General features: G+C 36.2%; 1 protein-coding gene across 1 annotated transcript; it reads right to left on the bottom strand.

Annotated features, from left to right (window-relative positions):
* Nucleotides 1–214: 214 nt before the first annotated feature.
* Nucleotides 215–14734, bottom strand: LOC149775913 (potassium voltage-gated channel protein Shaw-like). Its single transcript, XM_089943706.1, has 2 exons — nt 13911–14734; nt 215–1758 (listed from the first exon to the last, which is right to left on the bottom strand). The coding sequence occupies exons 1-2, from the start codon at nt 14499–14501 to the stop codon at nt 706–708; spliced, it is 1644 nt and encodes a 547-aa protein (XP_089799832.1). The 5' UTR covers nt 14502–14734; the 3' UTR covers nt 215–705.
* Between the last annotated feature and the right edge of the window lie 332 nt (nt 14735–15066).

Here is a 15066-nt window from a genome sequence, read left to right as displayed (position 1 = left end):
TCGTTAATATTATCAAGTATTCCATTTAATTATGTATTGCTGGTCTGTATTTGCTAAACCTGACTACATTTGCCTTGAATACATGTTACTTCAAGCCTCTGTATGTATTCTGTTCACATTGTTAGCTACCATCTCCAATCACACTTTCCCATATATGAGTTTTATTTACTTAGATTGAATCATAAGATGCCCTGGTAAAACAAGAAAATATGGATACAAGTCAAATATGTGTTTAATCATTATGCTTCTATTTCCTACAAAACAATATAAAATCAATTCAAAAATGTTTACGATCTTGCAATCTTGAATATCGAATTTAAATAAAAAATACATTAATCTGTTAATGCTGGAATAAAATGTATCATGTTATGTAGAAACTTTCAACCAATTAAATGGAATAAACATAATCTTTCAATAATTTACTGCATTTCCCAAAGGGTTAAAGAAGTTCCATTCACGCTGTATCCGACAAATATGTTAACAGCGAGCCGTTGTTTGATATTTCGTATGGATGTATGTTACTCTCACAATCTATTCATAAGTTTGAACAGCAATAATAAAAGGCTGAACTCTTTTCCGCTCATGATCACCTCGTACCCTCTTGCTCTCGGAATTTACTGTGTTTTTGACTGGATCTCTATCACTAACACTGATTCCGTTTGAGCTAGGTTTCATCTCCATTTTTACCAATGAATGTGCAATTATCTACTTCCGTTCTGGCACGGTCTCGTGTAGAGTAGGCCTATCGTTAGCACCATCTTGATTGAGTCTTATATGTTGAACTTCAGTTGCTGTGGAAAATCCCCCATTATCTTGACTATCTTTTAATTCGCCTACAGCTAAGGCGTCAACAGAATTTGACTTAGGTTTTCTCTTCAATCTTCCAAAAATACCCTTTCTATTCAAATTTTCTTTGATCCCTTGCATCAGATGGTTCCATTTATGCGCCTGCTCGCTGTTCTTTTTCTTTTTTCTGAGTTTGTCTCTAGCCTGAGCATGCAAATAATAAATTGTAAAATTATTTACAATGACTGGCACTGAGAGGGCTATGACTAAAACACCACTAACAGCGCAACATGCACCGACAATACGACCTAGAACAGATTTTGGCACAATGTCACCGTAACCAACTGTTGTCATTGTAACAACGGCCCACCAAAAAGCCGCCGGTATATGTACAATATCTGTGTCAATTCCCGAAAATATTTCCATGTAGTACTCAATACATGAAAATATAATAACTCCAATGAGAAACACCATCAGTAATAAAAGAAGTTCTTTTGTGCTGGCACTAATGGTATACATCAAAATCTTTAATGCCAAGAAATGCTTCACTAACACAAATATTCTGAATATTCTCAAAACACGTGTGGCGAAAAGCACCCGGATGAAATCGAAAATTATAATCGGATCTGGGTGAAGCATGACGATCATTATTCCTATGTAATAAGGTACTAGAGCAAGCATCTCAATAAACGTGCTCAGCGATCTGAAAAACTTCAGTCTACTTGGTGAGGCTATAAATTTGACAATGAATTCAATAAAGAAAAATATGTTGCAGGCATTATCGATGATTAATAAAATGTCCCGTGGAGAAATATCCGTGAAAATCTCTAGTTCATCGCGTAAGTCTTGGCTAGTGATGTTTCTGGAACCGCTGCGGGCATGCTCGGTAACTGACCAAAACCCTGGCAAGGTTTCCATCACAAAAACAGTAATGGACACGAGGACGACAATCAAGGAAAGAATGGCATAGATCTGAAAACATACAAAATAATGCAATATCTGACAGTCTCGCGCGGCAAGAAGAATGCATTGATAGAAGTAGTGTAGGAAGGAAATAATTTGAAGTACATCATTTTTATATCCAATGCGTTCATTTGGAATAATATTCAAGTTGACTTCTTACTTGAATATGTATGGTCATTACATTTAAATATGCTTTGTCAACTTATTTGGTTCGTAATGAAAATAACTTTACGGAATGAGACTTAAAATAATACGGTGATTTTTAAACTTGTTGTTGTAACTCTAAACCTACCATAAATCTAGCTGAAGCTTTTTCCCACATGAAGTGTACAATACTGTTCCCTAAGAAAAAATTAAGACAAATAGATAAAGAGCGCAAGCGGCAAACTGATATCTTGATAGAGAGGATGGCACGTATGTAAATAGATAGACGGACAGACATATAGATAGATGCAATTAAATGATAAATACTGTCTCAATGGTTTTGTACAATGCTTAGCATAAAAAAACGGTTTGAGAAAAGCATAAAACTGCATAGAAACAAGCTTGAGATTACACTGTCAGTGGAATCATTTCGGCTCCTAAATGTTAATCCATAAATATTCTCTTTTTATTCTCTCCACTTTTGACCAGCCGATGATCAACTACATTTGCTCTCAGTTATCTATATTTCTGTTAAGACATATATTTGAATTTTTTCCGTTGAGTCATAAGTCCGAAAACATCCACCCACCCACTCCATACAAACGCAAGCATTACTTTTCGGTTTCGACTCCATCTTGCCTTTCTACAGTTCAATTAGTACATTACGTAGATCAAATTGTGCTTATCACGTGAAATATTTTTTTTAGTTGTAAAATTTCTACCTATTTTCACCATTTTTACTATGTCTGAATGTAATGTACAATCTCAACAGCTTTTTTAATATGCAGTTGAAATCTGGTGCTTAACAGAACCCATCTCCTTGCCTGCACGTACCAAACCCTATACCCTTGCGACCATGCCTAATTCACCATAAATGATGTTACAAAGTCTCTGATACACGCATTAGTAGGTAGGAGACACAAGCGCATATCGACCTGATAATTAATCATCATCTAAGTACACTGTCAATACTGACTTAGACGAGAATAATTACCGGACAACTGTAAAATGACAAACCCATGTTCGAATCTCCGTTCAGTAGAAGTTAAATATTCTCTAGCATGGATGATAATATTACTTCTTTGTATTTAAAAATGTTATTAATGATATCAAGCATTCTCTTCGAGGATCCAGGGATAACACTACCAGCCTTGTGTGTGTGTGTGTGTGTGTGTGTGTGTGTGTGTGTACGAAAGAATACTATGACTTGATTGAAATTTGTTTTAATGAACAATTTTCAAGGAGAATACTTGTTTCTCTTTACACTTCATTAATACTATAGTATTTACTTGAATCATAAACACATTAATGTAATATTTAAATGCATTGGTCTCGCGTTTGAATTGAAGAGCAAAAAGACAAATTGAACTCAGTGTATCACGTAGGTGAGATAAGACAGCTACAAGGCATTTTGGTTTCTTACGAATATTCTGGAATAATGATGGAGTGGCGTTAGATTAAGCAATTATTGAATAGAGCTGAATATATCATGGCAAGACAGTGTTGCTAACACACGATGATTTGGACATTTTAGCTTCTTATCACAATTCTGCGATAATGGTCGTAAAGTGTTGGATTAAGCAAGTATTGAATTGACAATGTTCCACTTTGTCTTGGAAATTCTGACTTTGATGAAAATTTTGGAATTAATTTTATGACATTTTGTATTAAACTTGAGAAAAATGTACAATGTCAGTCGTGGAAAGCATTACTCTATAATTTAAGAAAATTTATTATATATTCGCAGCAAAACGAAAACGCTCATATCTGGAATCAAAACAATATAGATCTATTTCAGCCTAGAAGACTCATACAGCTTTATAAATATAATCAATGATGGAAATTAATAAATAAATACATAAAAGAACTGATCAGAAAGGACAGCACTCACTTTCACCATCTAACACAATTCGTATAACGAAGAGATACCAATTTGTAGTTTCATTATAAGAAAAGAACTTAAAAATGAATCTAATTCATATAATTTAGAAGAGGGAAAAGCATGGAAAAGTCTTTAAATAAATATCATTATACGCTTTAACCAAAATATTCACTAGCCAAAGTAATGACTTAACTTACTAAACTTCATAGTGAAAATTAATAATTAAACTGATAATTCCGAGAAGAAAGATAAACAACATAACAAGAGGAAATCATATTGTTGAATCATGTGAGATATTTGTTTGTTAAGACCTTTCTTGAAAAGATATTGAGACTTGTAGTTTGGAAACGAATGTTTGGGTTCAGGCTCTCGTCAGGTATACCTATGGTATGTCCCACTGGGACCCTGTTTTGCCACGGCACGAAGATGACACATGTCTGGACTCGGGCCATCGCGATGCATATCATATTGGTTGTTGCCACTTGTCAGACTTCGTTTATCAACCGCACAGAAGAGTAACGAGCAAGTTCTTCCAATCCCCCTGTTAGCTCCAGCTAGCGTGCATGAGTGAGCGCTTAACATCCCCGGTCAGCATGCGCGAACGAGTTCATCAGAGTCTCTGGTTAATCGAGGCCAGCTCATCACGTCTTGTTTTACATGTAGCAGAAGAAATTGTCAACATAACATTATTTTAAACAATGACAGACCTATATCTGATAAGCCAAATTCAGATCTTAGGCATGCCATTAGCGAGGCACCAGCCTATTTGATAGAAGTTGATAATCCAAAACAAGAACATCAACCAAACAAGCAAAAGAGATTTTTGGAATTACACCAAGTCCTTACGTAGAGACAACTGTGGTGTGGCACCACACAAGTAACACGGGGAAACTAGATTCAGAGGCATCCGACAAGACTAACATACTGAATCGCAAGACCAGTCAGTCTTCACAAAAGAGGATAAGAGTGATCTATCAAGCCTACCTGGAGGTCGTTGCCAACCAATGCATGACATCCAAGTTACTGAAGAATGTGCATACAGCTTGTTGTGGAAAATTAACCTGCAGAAAGCTACAGGACTATACATGATTCCAGCAAGGATCCTGAAAGATCTGGCAGAAGAGTGTGCACCATGCTTGAGTTATATTTACAACAGGTTATGTTCCCGATGTTTGAAAAACAGCAAACGTTACAGTTACCTTCGAACATGGAGAAAGAATCAAGGCCAGCAAATATTGACCTTTCTCCCTTACATGTATCTGCTGCAAAATGCTAGAACACATCACAGTCAGCAACATCTAGATCGTTACAACATTCTAACAGACTGCCAGCATGGTTTCCGTGCCAGATGAAGCTGTGAAACACAGTTCATAACCCTAGAGGATGAGATCTCCAAATCCCTTCACAGAGGAAAGCAGTATGCTTTACAATCCTTGACTTCAGTAAGGTTTTTGATAGTGTCCCCCATGAAAGACACCTCAGTAAGTTGGACCACTATGGTATCAAGAGTAACACCCAGAAATGGATCAGAGATTATAGTAGATGAAGCAAACTCAAACGCAGCATCAGTTGTTAGTGGTGTACCTCAAGGGAGCGTTTTGGGTCCAATCCTCTTCCTCGTGAATATCGATGACTGCATAGCCTACCGGAAAATAAACGTCTCCATGTACTGTGAGATCCTTCAAGAAGACCAGAACCAACTGGCCCTCTGGGAAAGAACTTGGGGTATGTCGTTCCACTCAAAAAATGCAGAATCCTAAGAGTTTACAGGAAACAAATCACCAGTCTTGTCCGAATATACACGTAAGGGGCACAAGTTAGCCAATGAGCAGGTAAAACAATATCTCTTAGAAAAGGCACATAGACAAGATAGTGAAAATAGGGAACTGTAACCTTCGTTTCCTGCACCGCAATCTCCAAATCAACAGTGAAGAAGTAAAAAGTTCGGCATAATTCACTTTGGTTCGACCAGGTCATGAGTACTGCTCGACTGTGTGGAACCCACATAATAAAGATCTAATAGATAAGATAGAGATGGTTCAGATGAAAGCTGCTATAGATTCACCACAAATAAATATCGTAACACTAGCAGTGTCAGTGCAATGTTGAACTATCTCCAGTGGGAATCACTCGAATCCAGGCAACCTAGGCCCAGCTGACCATGTTGTAGAAGATTGCAAACAACCTAGCGGAGATGCCAGCGAACAAATACCTGACCCTGGCATATAGCCAAACGACGGCAAACCGCATGAAACACTTCCAATTAAAGTCAGCATCGACAAATTGTTTAAATTTCAACTTCTTCCCATGTACAATTGGGACTTGGAACAAGTTCCTAACAATAATTGCAGAAACTCCTAACTTGGTATCTCACAATCAGGAGCTTTCCAAAATCGCATTCTAATGAACTAGTCAGCTACAAATAAGACCTAATGAGTATTAGTGCTATACCAATTGAGGTTCCATATCTCATCGCCGCTACGGTAACCGGATTGGTGTGAGTATGAAGGGACGTAAACGTACACTGATATTCCTTTGCTTTTTTCTGCCTTTCCTCTCATTACTATTCTGAATGTCCTATCACTTCCGTTTTTACTTTGTCTTTGATCACGGACCACCCGTTGCTTAATAGTCAAGTGTGACTGCGTCAACATAGATAGATAGATAGACAGACAGACAGACAGACAGACAGATAGATAGATAGATAGATAGATAGATAGATAGATAGATAGACAGACAGACAGACAGATAAATAGATATTGATAGATCCTAGTTTATTAAACGCACCATCGAAAAGATATTAGATGACCTTCCAAATGAGGCAAAATGTGTCATACAAAAGCACACGGCACTTGCAGCTGATATGAAAATTTTGTTAAGCATGGGCGTAACCCGAATACCAATAAGAATATACAAATAGCTAGGAGCGATTCGAAGAAACATAGCTTTGGCAAATATCCGTCTTCCATAGTTAGCTAACCCGTGTCGCTATAACAGATAAACATCATGCACGGAGAGTGTGGAAGGTATATGACTGCCAAAACGTGCAAGACTACCATGACCTTGCTACAGACCACAGCAAGCACCAGCTACATGACTTTTACTGTAATCATTTTAAAGTTCGCTTTGACGAAAAGGGGTTCGTTTTATACACCACGACCTCTGCTTAGTGTATTTCACGACACATCGCTGCAGAACTACGGCCATTACATAGCTCATTACTACAGCGGACCAGGAATTTACTACGGATGCACTTCTGCAGCTAACTGGTGCTATTTTTGAGCTGCTAAGTGACACTGACATGCACGTATTCATTGAGAAGGGAATCTGTTGAATAATCGCGATGGTAAGAAGATGACACGCAACAGCTAACAACCCAGTAAGCGCTTATTACGACAACACGAAGTGTCTAAAACTAAGTAGATAACACAATAGTATGGATCTTATCTGTATTTAACATGGTGAAACTCCTTGAGTCAGTACCTACCTTGACTGACAAAGACTTCTGATAACTCACAAAAATACACTTAAAAACTACAAAACTGTAAACAGACGTGTGGAGGATGGGATGATAAAGTAGCCGGTAAAGCCATGAATAGTATCACTTATTGAACATGAACATCCACCTTCACTATGCAACATTTTCCCTTTACAAACCAACCATAGGAAGGAAGGTATGAACAGGAAATGCCAACTTACACACTTGTGCACTGTCCAAGACATCATGCCACAACAACACCATAACAAAAAAGTAGTATATGACCTGTATTTACTGAGCCACTATAACATTCCAAGAAACAGTTTAATTTAATTTTTTCACAAACCCAACTCTTTTCCCTCTCCAGATATAACTGGATAAATTAATAACAATCATAAACTTAATGTTATTGCCAACTCTTTTTTCCCCAAAACCATCACCTGTCCACGTATTAAAACTGAACCAGTACAACATATCCACAACGAGCCTTATTTTAGTTTTCAGAAATTAATACCGTCCAAGGCTTGACAAATGCACTTGAGCGATGTTCGGGACAAACTAAAATTAGGTTTTGGCTTTATCAAGATTGCAAACTACTTACCCGCGGGCAACTTGAACAATTTAGGAGAGAGACAGGGTGAACGAGAAAGAGGGGTCGTGTTCAGTTCGACATGCATTGTGTTCTGCAAGCTTTATTCTTTGCGATCCGCCACATATATCGGTGTCTGAGGTTAGTTTTGATACGTATAGCATTTTTTGTTGAACAAATACAATTTCTTTCAACCTTCGATCCTTATTTTACAGCATACATTGTCACATGCTGTATTTTTCATCCTGAAGTCGATGTCAAGGCCAGTCTCGTATTGTATCGCGCAGAAAGATAATGTGAATTATTTTAAACATTCGTTACTGTCATTTTATTAAACAGTATAGGATTCTAAACAATATGTTTCACTATAAAGGCCCCTTCCCAACACATACAAATGATCTAACGACGATATTCATTCTACAAAATTTCAAGCACATCCATACAACAAGGTAGTATACTCTGTATATATAAAGGACACGAAACATTCCAGAGGTAAAAGGAATAAACATCCATTTGTAGATAATTTAAAAGGATTTCGTAAAGGGAGAAGACAATGCACTGGTTAAGTTACTTTTTTACATTTTGTTTTGTTAATTAGAATATTTATTACAAATATGGATAGATTCTGAATATTTATAAAGGTGCGCGATATTACCGGTATATCGGTTTACTGCAGTATTATTTCCGGTGGTACGTATCACAATATCTATTCAATGAACCTGTATTTCGGAAGATTACATCAACCAGAAGTGTGCATAAAATATCGAGTAAGCTTGTTATGGATTTAACTGTATTTTAAATATCTTTTCATTTTTCACTGAGACTTAGTTGTATTTCTCACAAATAATTCGGAAAATTACAAATACAGTTATATTAATGAACCTTGAATAATATGTATTGCACATGTTACGTATGCCATTATGGCGGAAGAAAAGGATGTTGTTAAAGATATTCTGGCCAAATCCAATTTGTGTGAAACTTTCGGATTGAAAACAGGACTAAAATGTCATCATTTAAAGTTATGTTTTCATGTTAATGTGCAAAGAACATGTATTATTTGACCAATCAAAATACTCTTTACAAGAGTTGTGTGCTAACTATTATCTGGAACGAATAAGTTACAAGAGTCTTGCAGAATTGGACTCGATAGGCTGTTTTTAAAAACCCGGATCGGAGATGGTATAAAAAACGGACTATATCATGAAAAATCGTATTCGAGTCAGGAGAAAAGCAGACTTCTGCTTTAAAACGGAGAAAAATTATGTCTGCTAGTACACCGACAGACACATCACTATGCATCCAGGATTACAATATCTCGGCACTATATACACCTAGGCACTATTTACACCAAGAGACACATCACTACCCCTTCAGGATTACAATATTTAGGCACTATTTACACCAAGAGACACATCACTACGCATTCAGGATTACAATATCTAGGCACTATTTACACCAAGAGACACATCACTACGCATTCAGGATTACAATATCAAGGCACTATTTACACTGATAGACACATCACTATGCATTCAGGCATAGTATATAAACTACATGAATCTAGGATATTCAGGAGAGCATTTGTTTTCTGTTGACTTTTGCATAACTTTTCTAGTCCACTCAATATTTTCTCATTTGCTGTATCAGCGTGCCGTTTTTTGATAAATGTCGTAAACAGGCGCTGACATTACATTCAGCTCTTCCCTTTTTATTACATTAATAGTGTGTCTAGTAAATAATTGGCTTCAGTGTCAATACTTCCTATTTTTATCAACAAACTTTCTAATATCAGTATGTTTTAGAGGGTGTCTAGTGGAAATGTAATCATTCTGCTTTAGTTACAGTGCTCAGAAGACAACTTATACAGCAATTAAAACACATATGACAAAGTGATCTACTAAAAGATACTGGTCATGTCATTTCTTCTTGCGGGGGGCGGGGGAAGCATGAATTTCTTTTCAGCTGAGATATTTTATACTCCGTTATCTTCAGATAATCCATTTTTTCTGAATTAATGTAACAAACATAACACGGTGTTATTTTGCTTTGAATTAATGTAACAAACATAACACGGTGTTATTTTGCTTTGAATTAATGTAACAAACATAACACGGTGTTATTTTGCTTTAAATCAGAGATAGATATTTTTCACTTCTGTGAGATCTGAATACTTTTCTTAAAATTCAAAGGCCCCTGTCACAGGGCATGAAATTGTTGCTCGCTAATATAATTGCGGTTAATTTATTACGTATCGCGGTATGTCCAGAAATAATGCATATACCCTGGTACAAAATTGTTCGTGATACCCAGATCTAAACAGAATCAAATAATATATCCATGATTATTTGAGTCATTGTGCGATAGCCCTCTAATATTTTCAAATGTATGCATGTTGGGTGCTGACATTGTGCAACAGGTCAAATTTTGCCTTCGAAAATAAAAACGATCACGTTAGGCTCGCCACCATTATGTGAACAAATATAACCATCTTAAAGCTCTAATGCTATAAATTTATATTGTGCGAGGTGTATATTATTCCTGTACACCGATGAAATCACTAAATGTTTTCTGATCAAGTTTGACTTCAAGACGCCGAAAACTTCACCATTCCATTTTTGGAAAAAGACTGCAATAATGTTGCCGAGCGTAATTTCTCAAGCAAAGGATTACTCCAACATAAATACGATATTCGAAATGGCCACGATAGGTAGGGTCGTTTTAGTCCACGTCCATTACAACTTATCAAACATTGGACTTGATCCTGAAATATTATGTGCATATTGCCCAGTGGATGGATGGGTGGGTGGGTGGTGGATTGGTAGATAGATAGATAGATAGATAGATAGATAGAACGAAAGAAAGATAGACTGCTTTTCCCTATTATACAAAATGAAAATTGAAAAAGAGAACTTACATTATTGTGAAATAAATCCCAAATAGTCCTAAAAGTTCGGGCACAAGTCCATATGTATGAAGTCCAAATTGAATTCCATTGGTGTTTCAAATAAATTCCGATATAGAACCTGTTGATGTGCCTGTTGTCGTAACTGTTCTAATGGCTCAATGGCCTGGAATGTGGTTATGTGTTAACAGTCTTTTCATGTATCACAGTAATATAACCCAATATATCCTTGTCTGAATTCACTAGAATTTCAAATTAATGCTTATAGTCCAAGAATAGTATTGATCCCTTTGCAATTCCAGTGAATAAAAATTTAAATAAATATATCCACCCAAAGTAAACGCTGGACACAACAATACGACTTATTCTGCTTCAGATGTTAAGGCAATAGTAAATAACCCCAATGTAAACAAGAGTATATACCCCATTACCTAGGTCGCGATTACCTTTTACTGAGAATACTCTGTAGATTTAATAGGAAATCCACATTCTGGAAGTTTAAAAGGTCAGAATCAAGAATGAACCTTTAACTCATTTTACTTCATAATCATGTTTACAATTAATAATAATATGAATATATGATTAAACAATCATAAAAAAAATAGTATATATGTTATTGTTTACAAATTAAAGGTCTCTGGTTAGGTACACAATTAACTTCATCTTGGACAAAGGTCAAGTACAAAATACAGATATACGTAAGATAAAATCAAATAAACCTAACATTAACCTCCATCTTTGACTTCATAGATATTAATTGTACCAAACTGTTTAGTTTGGTACATTGCTTTTAATGCCTATTTTATACCAAACGTTTGTGAAGCAGCGATATCACACTTTCCATTGGAACTATTATGCTTTTATTAAAACGAAAATGTTACTTGATTTCCTCCAACTCAAATTCCATATACAATATCTCCCTAAATCTAACCTTAAATTGCCTAAGTTACCTATGTCATATATTTATAAGCTCCAACTAACAGTATCATTGGAAAACTGATTTTCACAAATTTCCTGGATGCAAATAACAGTGTTAGTCTATTAGCTTAACTGAATAAGATAATTTGAAAAAGAAAACTTCAGTATTCATAAGTTATATAATATTTGAAATGCACATATTTATATGGATTTCGAGATTCTCTCTCTCTCTCTCTCTCATGTTAGAAGACTGTTCTGAATTTGATGCGTGATTCAAATCTTATTTACTATATCTCCTTTCTGTATGTGCAATATGGTGTAGCTCAGTGCAACACTGCATTCAATTAATAAAGTATCTGGTCGTTATTTAAGTTTCTTTTCTTTCTACATTTTAGGAATATTAAGCATGACAAATCATATAGTCGTATTATTTTCAAGACAAAAACAGTTAAACCTGGCTCATACATTTTTATATTGAAGGAGAAGACCAATAATTATAAATGTGAAAATGTATTCATCATGGTAATGAATATTATCGATGTCATGAAAAAAGAAATTGTACATTTGTTTTATAGTCAATGGCCTTCTTAGCTGGTCAAGTTTTTGTCAGGGCACAGGAACGTACTGACCAGCGTTTCATTAGAATCCCTGTATTGCTATAGTCGAATGTTGTATGCAACATACATGACATACATCTGACAGCTGACTGTAAGGTCCGTCTACTATACATACATTTAAATTGCCGGAAGACGATATCCAGTTGCAAATGTTTTCACTTAAAGTGGAGCACATTGGAGCAAGGCTTTCTGCACGAAAATGCGATATTTTGATGTTAACAATAAATGAACTTATTTATTTAACACCTTAATTAACAGCATCCTTCTGCAAGTTCCTAAAACTCCGTATATTAGCACCTCATTGCATCATGACCTAAAATAGAAATAATACTTTCTAAAACTCGTTACAAAAAATCAATTCAACATAGGCATTCCTGCGCAGGAATCTCCGCTATTGTCCAGAGAGATAAAACGTGTTTCGAATATATGCATCTTATGCGTTCTATACCGGAAAGAAATGTGAATATTTGGGTCACTTACCATAACAGCGATCCTTAAAGATTAGAAAGTGTTCAGCCTTAATTAGGAAGACTAATAAAAGGTGACGATAGATCGGTTGAAAACGGATGCATCCAGAGTATGCTGCAAAGGCTTGACCCTCCATCTTTGCAACTATGACAGAAAATTAGCAGATTTGTTTAATTCTGCAAAGTGGCGAGAAATTAGTGTCAGCATTACCAACAATTTTTTCAAGTCCCAATTAAAGGTAGACGTCAAAAGTAAGACCTTAAATTAGGAAGATTAATGAGCCATAATTAATACTGAAGGACCGATCGTGAACAATGATCAAAACGTGAATGTAGGACTTTTAAGATTAACATATGAAATATTAGTTCGTTGTGAAAGCAACATTGGATTGGAACCATATGGATAATTGTGTATGGCAAACCACCTTTTCTCCAGGTGTGTTTACATCTAAAAGGTACGTGAGCCATACAAGCTAGAGAGACACACCAATGCCAGATCGGCCCGATGAGGCATCGAAAGTGCATCGGTAGTAAGTTCGTAATGCACCTCTAAAGTCAAGGGTTTGATCCTCGGTTCAAGGTAGAGTGTTTACCCCTCCATAATCGTTGATATTCTCCATTCTCAAGCTATTAAAAGACTACTCTATACAAACATCTGAGAACTTCCTCACAACATTAATTTTCTAGCATGCAGAATACCTTTGTCTTTTGGAAGCGGCTAATGTCAGCAAAATGTAAGCATTCAGAGCCGCTCAGACAAGAAAATTAGTCTCAATAAATATATATTTGGGTTAGATCCATTGTTGTAGAGAAACATTTTCTACTGTTTGAAATATGGTCAGAAACTAGCCTGTAACAGACCGACAACGCCAATCCAATTCCAGGGGAGGCCATTACTTCTAATTTTACTAAACGAAATCTTTTGTAAAATATAAGTATCAAAGAAATGACACTAAAAAAGTATCTCTACTGGTTTCCTTACCTAAGTAGTCATCAATGATTTTTAACACTTAGATTCTTTCAATTATTAACTAAGATATAAAATCGATGCCTACTTGCCCAAAATGAGTATAGCGCCCATGAAATAAGACAGTAAGGCGATAGTAGGAGATGGGCCGTAACATCTTGTGAATAATCGGCATAGCTTCGAAAAAATAAGATTACCATCGCTTTATTGGAAGTATATGGATCCAGGAAGGCCTTCCATAGTTTGGGTCTGGTCCGAGCCCAGAAGGAAGCCTGATCATCAATGTGTGCGGGCTTATACCGTGCTTCTTCATCCGTTTCAAACTTCTGCAGCATCTGCATTGTATCCTCATAACTGATGTAATTTACCCAGCAGCATTGCTCGATCTTCTTATCATCCAGCCCCCAGTAGTCAATTTCAGCCTTGGCCATCGGTCCGCAAATATCGCTTGGTATGTGTAACTTTCCGATACGGTAATAGTTAAGAATATGCACAAATATTTGAGGATTCCTGTCGAAATAAAATTCCCGCTTTCCCGTAGCCTTCGCCGTATCAGCTATGGAGTGTAGTCGTGTGTTTGGCCATTTTTGTAAAGTGGATAGTTTTGTCTCGTGTCGTATGCCTCCAACGTTAAGGGTTATGATGTCTTGTGTGCGAGTGTCATATTCGTTATCGTTTTCACCAGCAGTTAAGGCATTCCGTCTATTATGAGATATGTTTGAGTCCGATTTGATAATTGTTTTAGCAATGTCAAATATTTGAATACGAGAACCCTTCCTTGTCCCCATTATGAATTTTGATTTCACGATTTAGTTTTCATCGCTTATAACATATTTCTTGAATCAGCGCATACCACTCCAAATACATGCACAATGTCATCGTACCACATAATAATCCAGGATAAACGTCGTCATTGCACCACATGTTAATTCAGGGTAAAATTGTAAAGACATGGCTATAAAAGGGGAAATAACTTAGCCGTATTATTTTCTCCGTGGCTGTGACAGCAAACCGAATAGGAATGGGCACCTGAATGGTTAATTATGTGACAGGTTGTTTTAATATCCAGGCAAGGTTTCATACCTGTGTAGCTTTAACCACCCACTTTTAAATCCTGTATTTACTCGCGTACAGTGTTTTTTAATTATACAAAATCATTTTTAACCATAACTGAGTAGATTGTATTATTTTCTGCTGCTATTCATATTTACCGGCGTACTTTGAATCGATTTTCATGCTAATTTCATCGGCCTTTCTCAGTCTCGCCCGTAACTATTACGTCTTCACAAATTCACATATAATATTATAAATATGTTCAGTGAGGAGAGAAAACCCTGATCATAACAAATATAA

Source organism: Sinohyriopsis cumingii, chromosome 19, assembly GCF_028554795.1.
Source record: "Sinohyriopsis cumingii isolate HCF-2022 chromosome 19, ASM2855479v2, whole genome shotgun sequence".
NCBI lineage: Eukaryota > Metazoa > Mollusca > Bivalvia > Unionida > Unionidae > Sinohyriopsis > Sinohyriopsis cumingii.
The sequence above is the reverse complement of the archived record's forward strand: the minus strand, read 5'-3'. Positions and strand labels throughout refer to the sequence as shown.

Excerpts from the sequence above, each read along its gene's own strand:
- LOC149775913 (XM_089943706.1), bottom strand. The coding sequence starts at position 14,501 with ATGGGGACAAGGAAGGGTTCTCGTATTCAAATATTTGACATTGCTAAA. Across the intron at positions 1,759-13,910 it reads ATACTTCCAATAAAGCGATG|ATCTATGCCATTCTTTCCTT; the intron begins GTAATCTTATTT and ends GTATGTTTTCAG.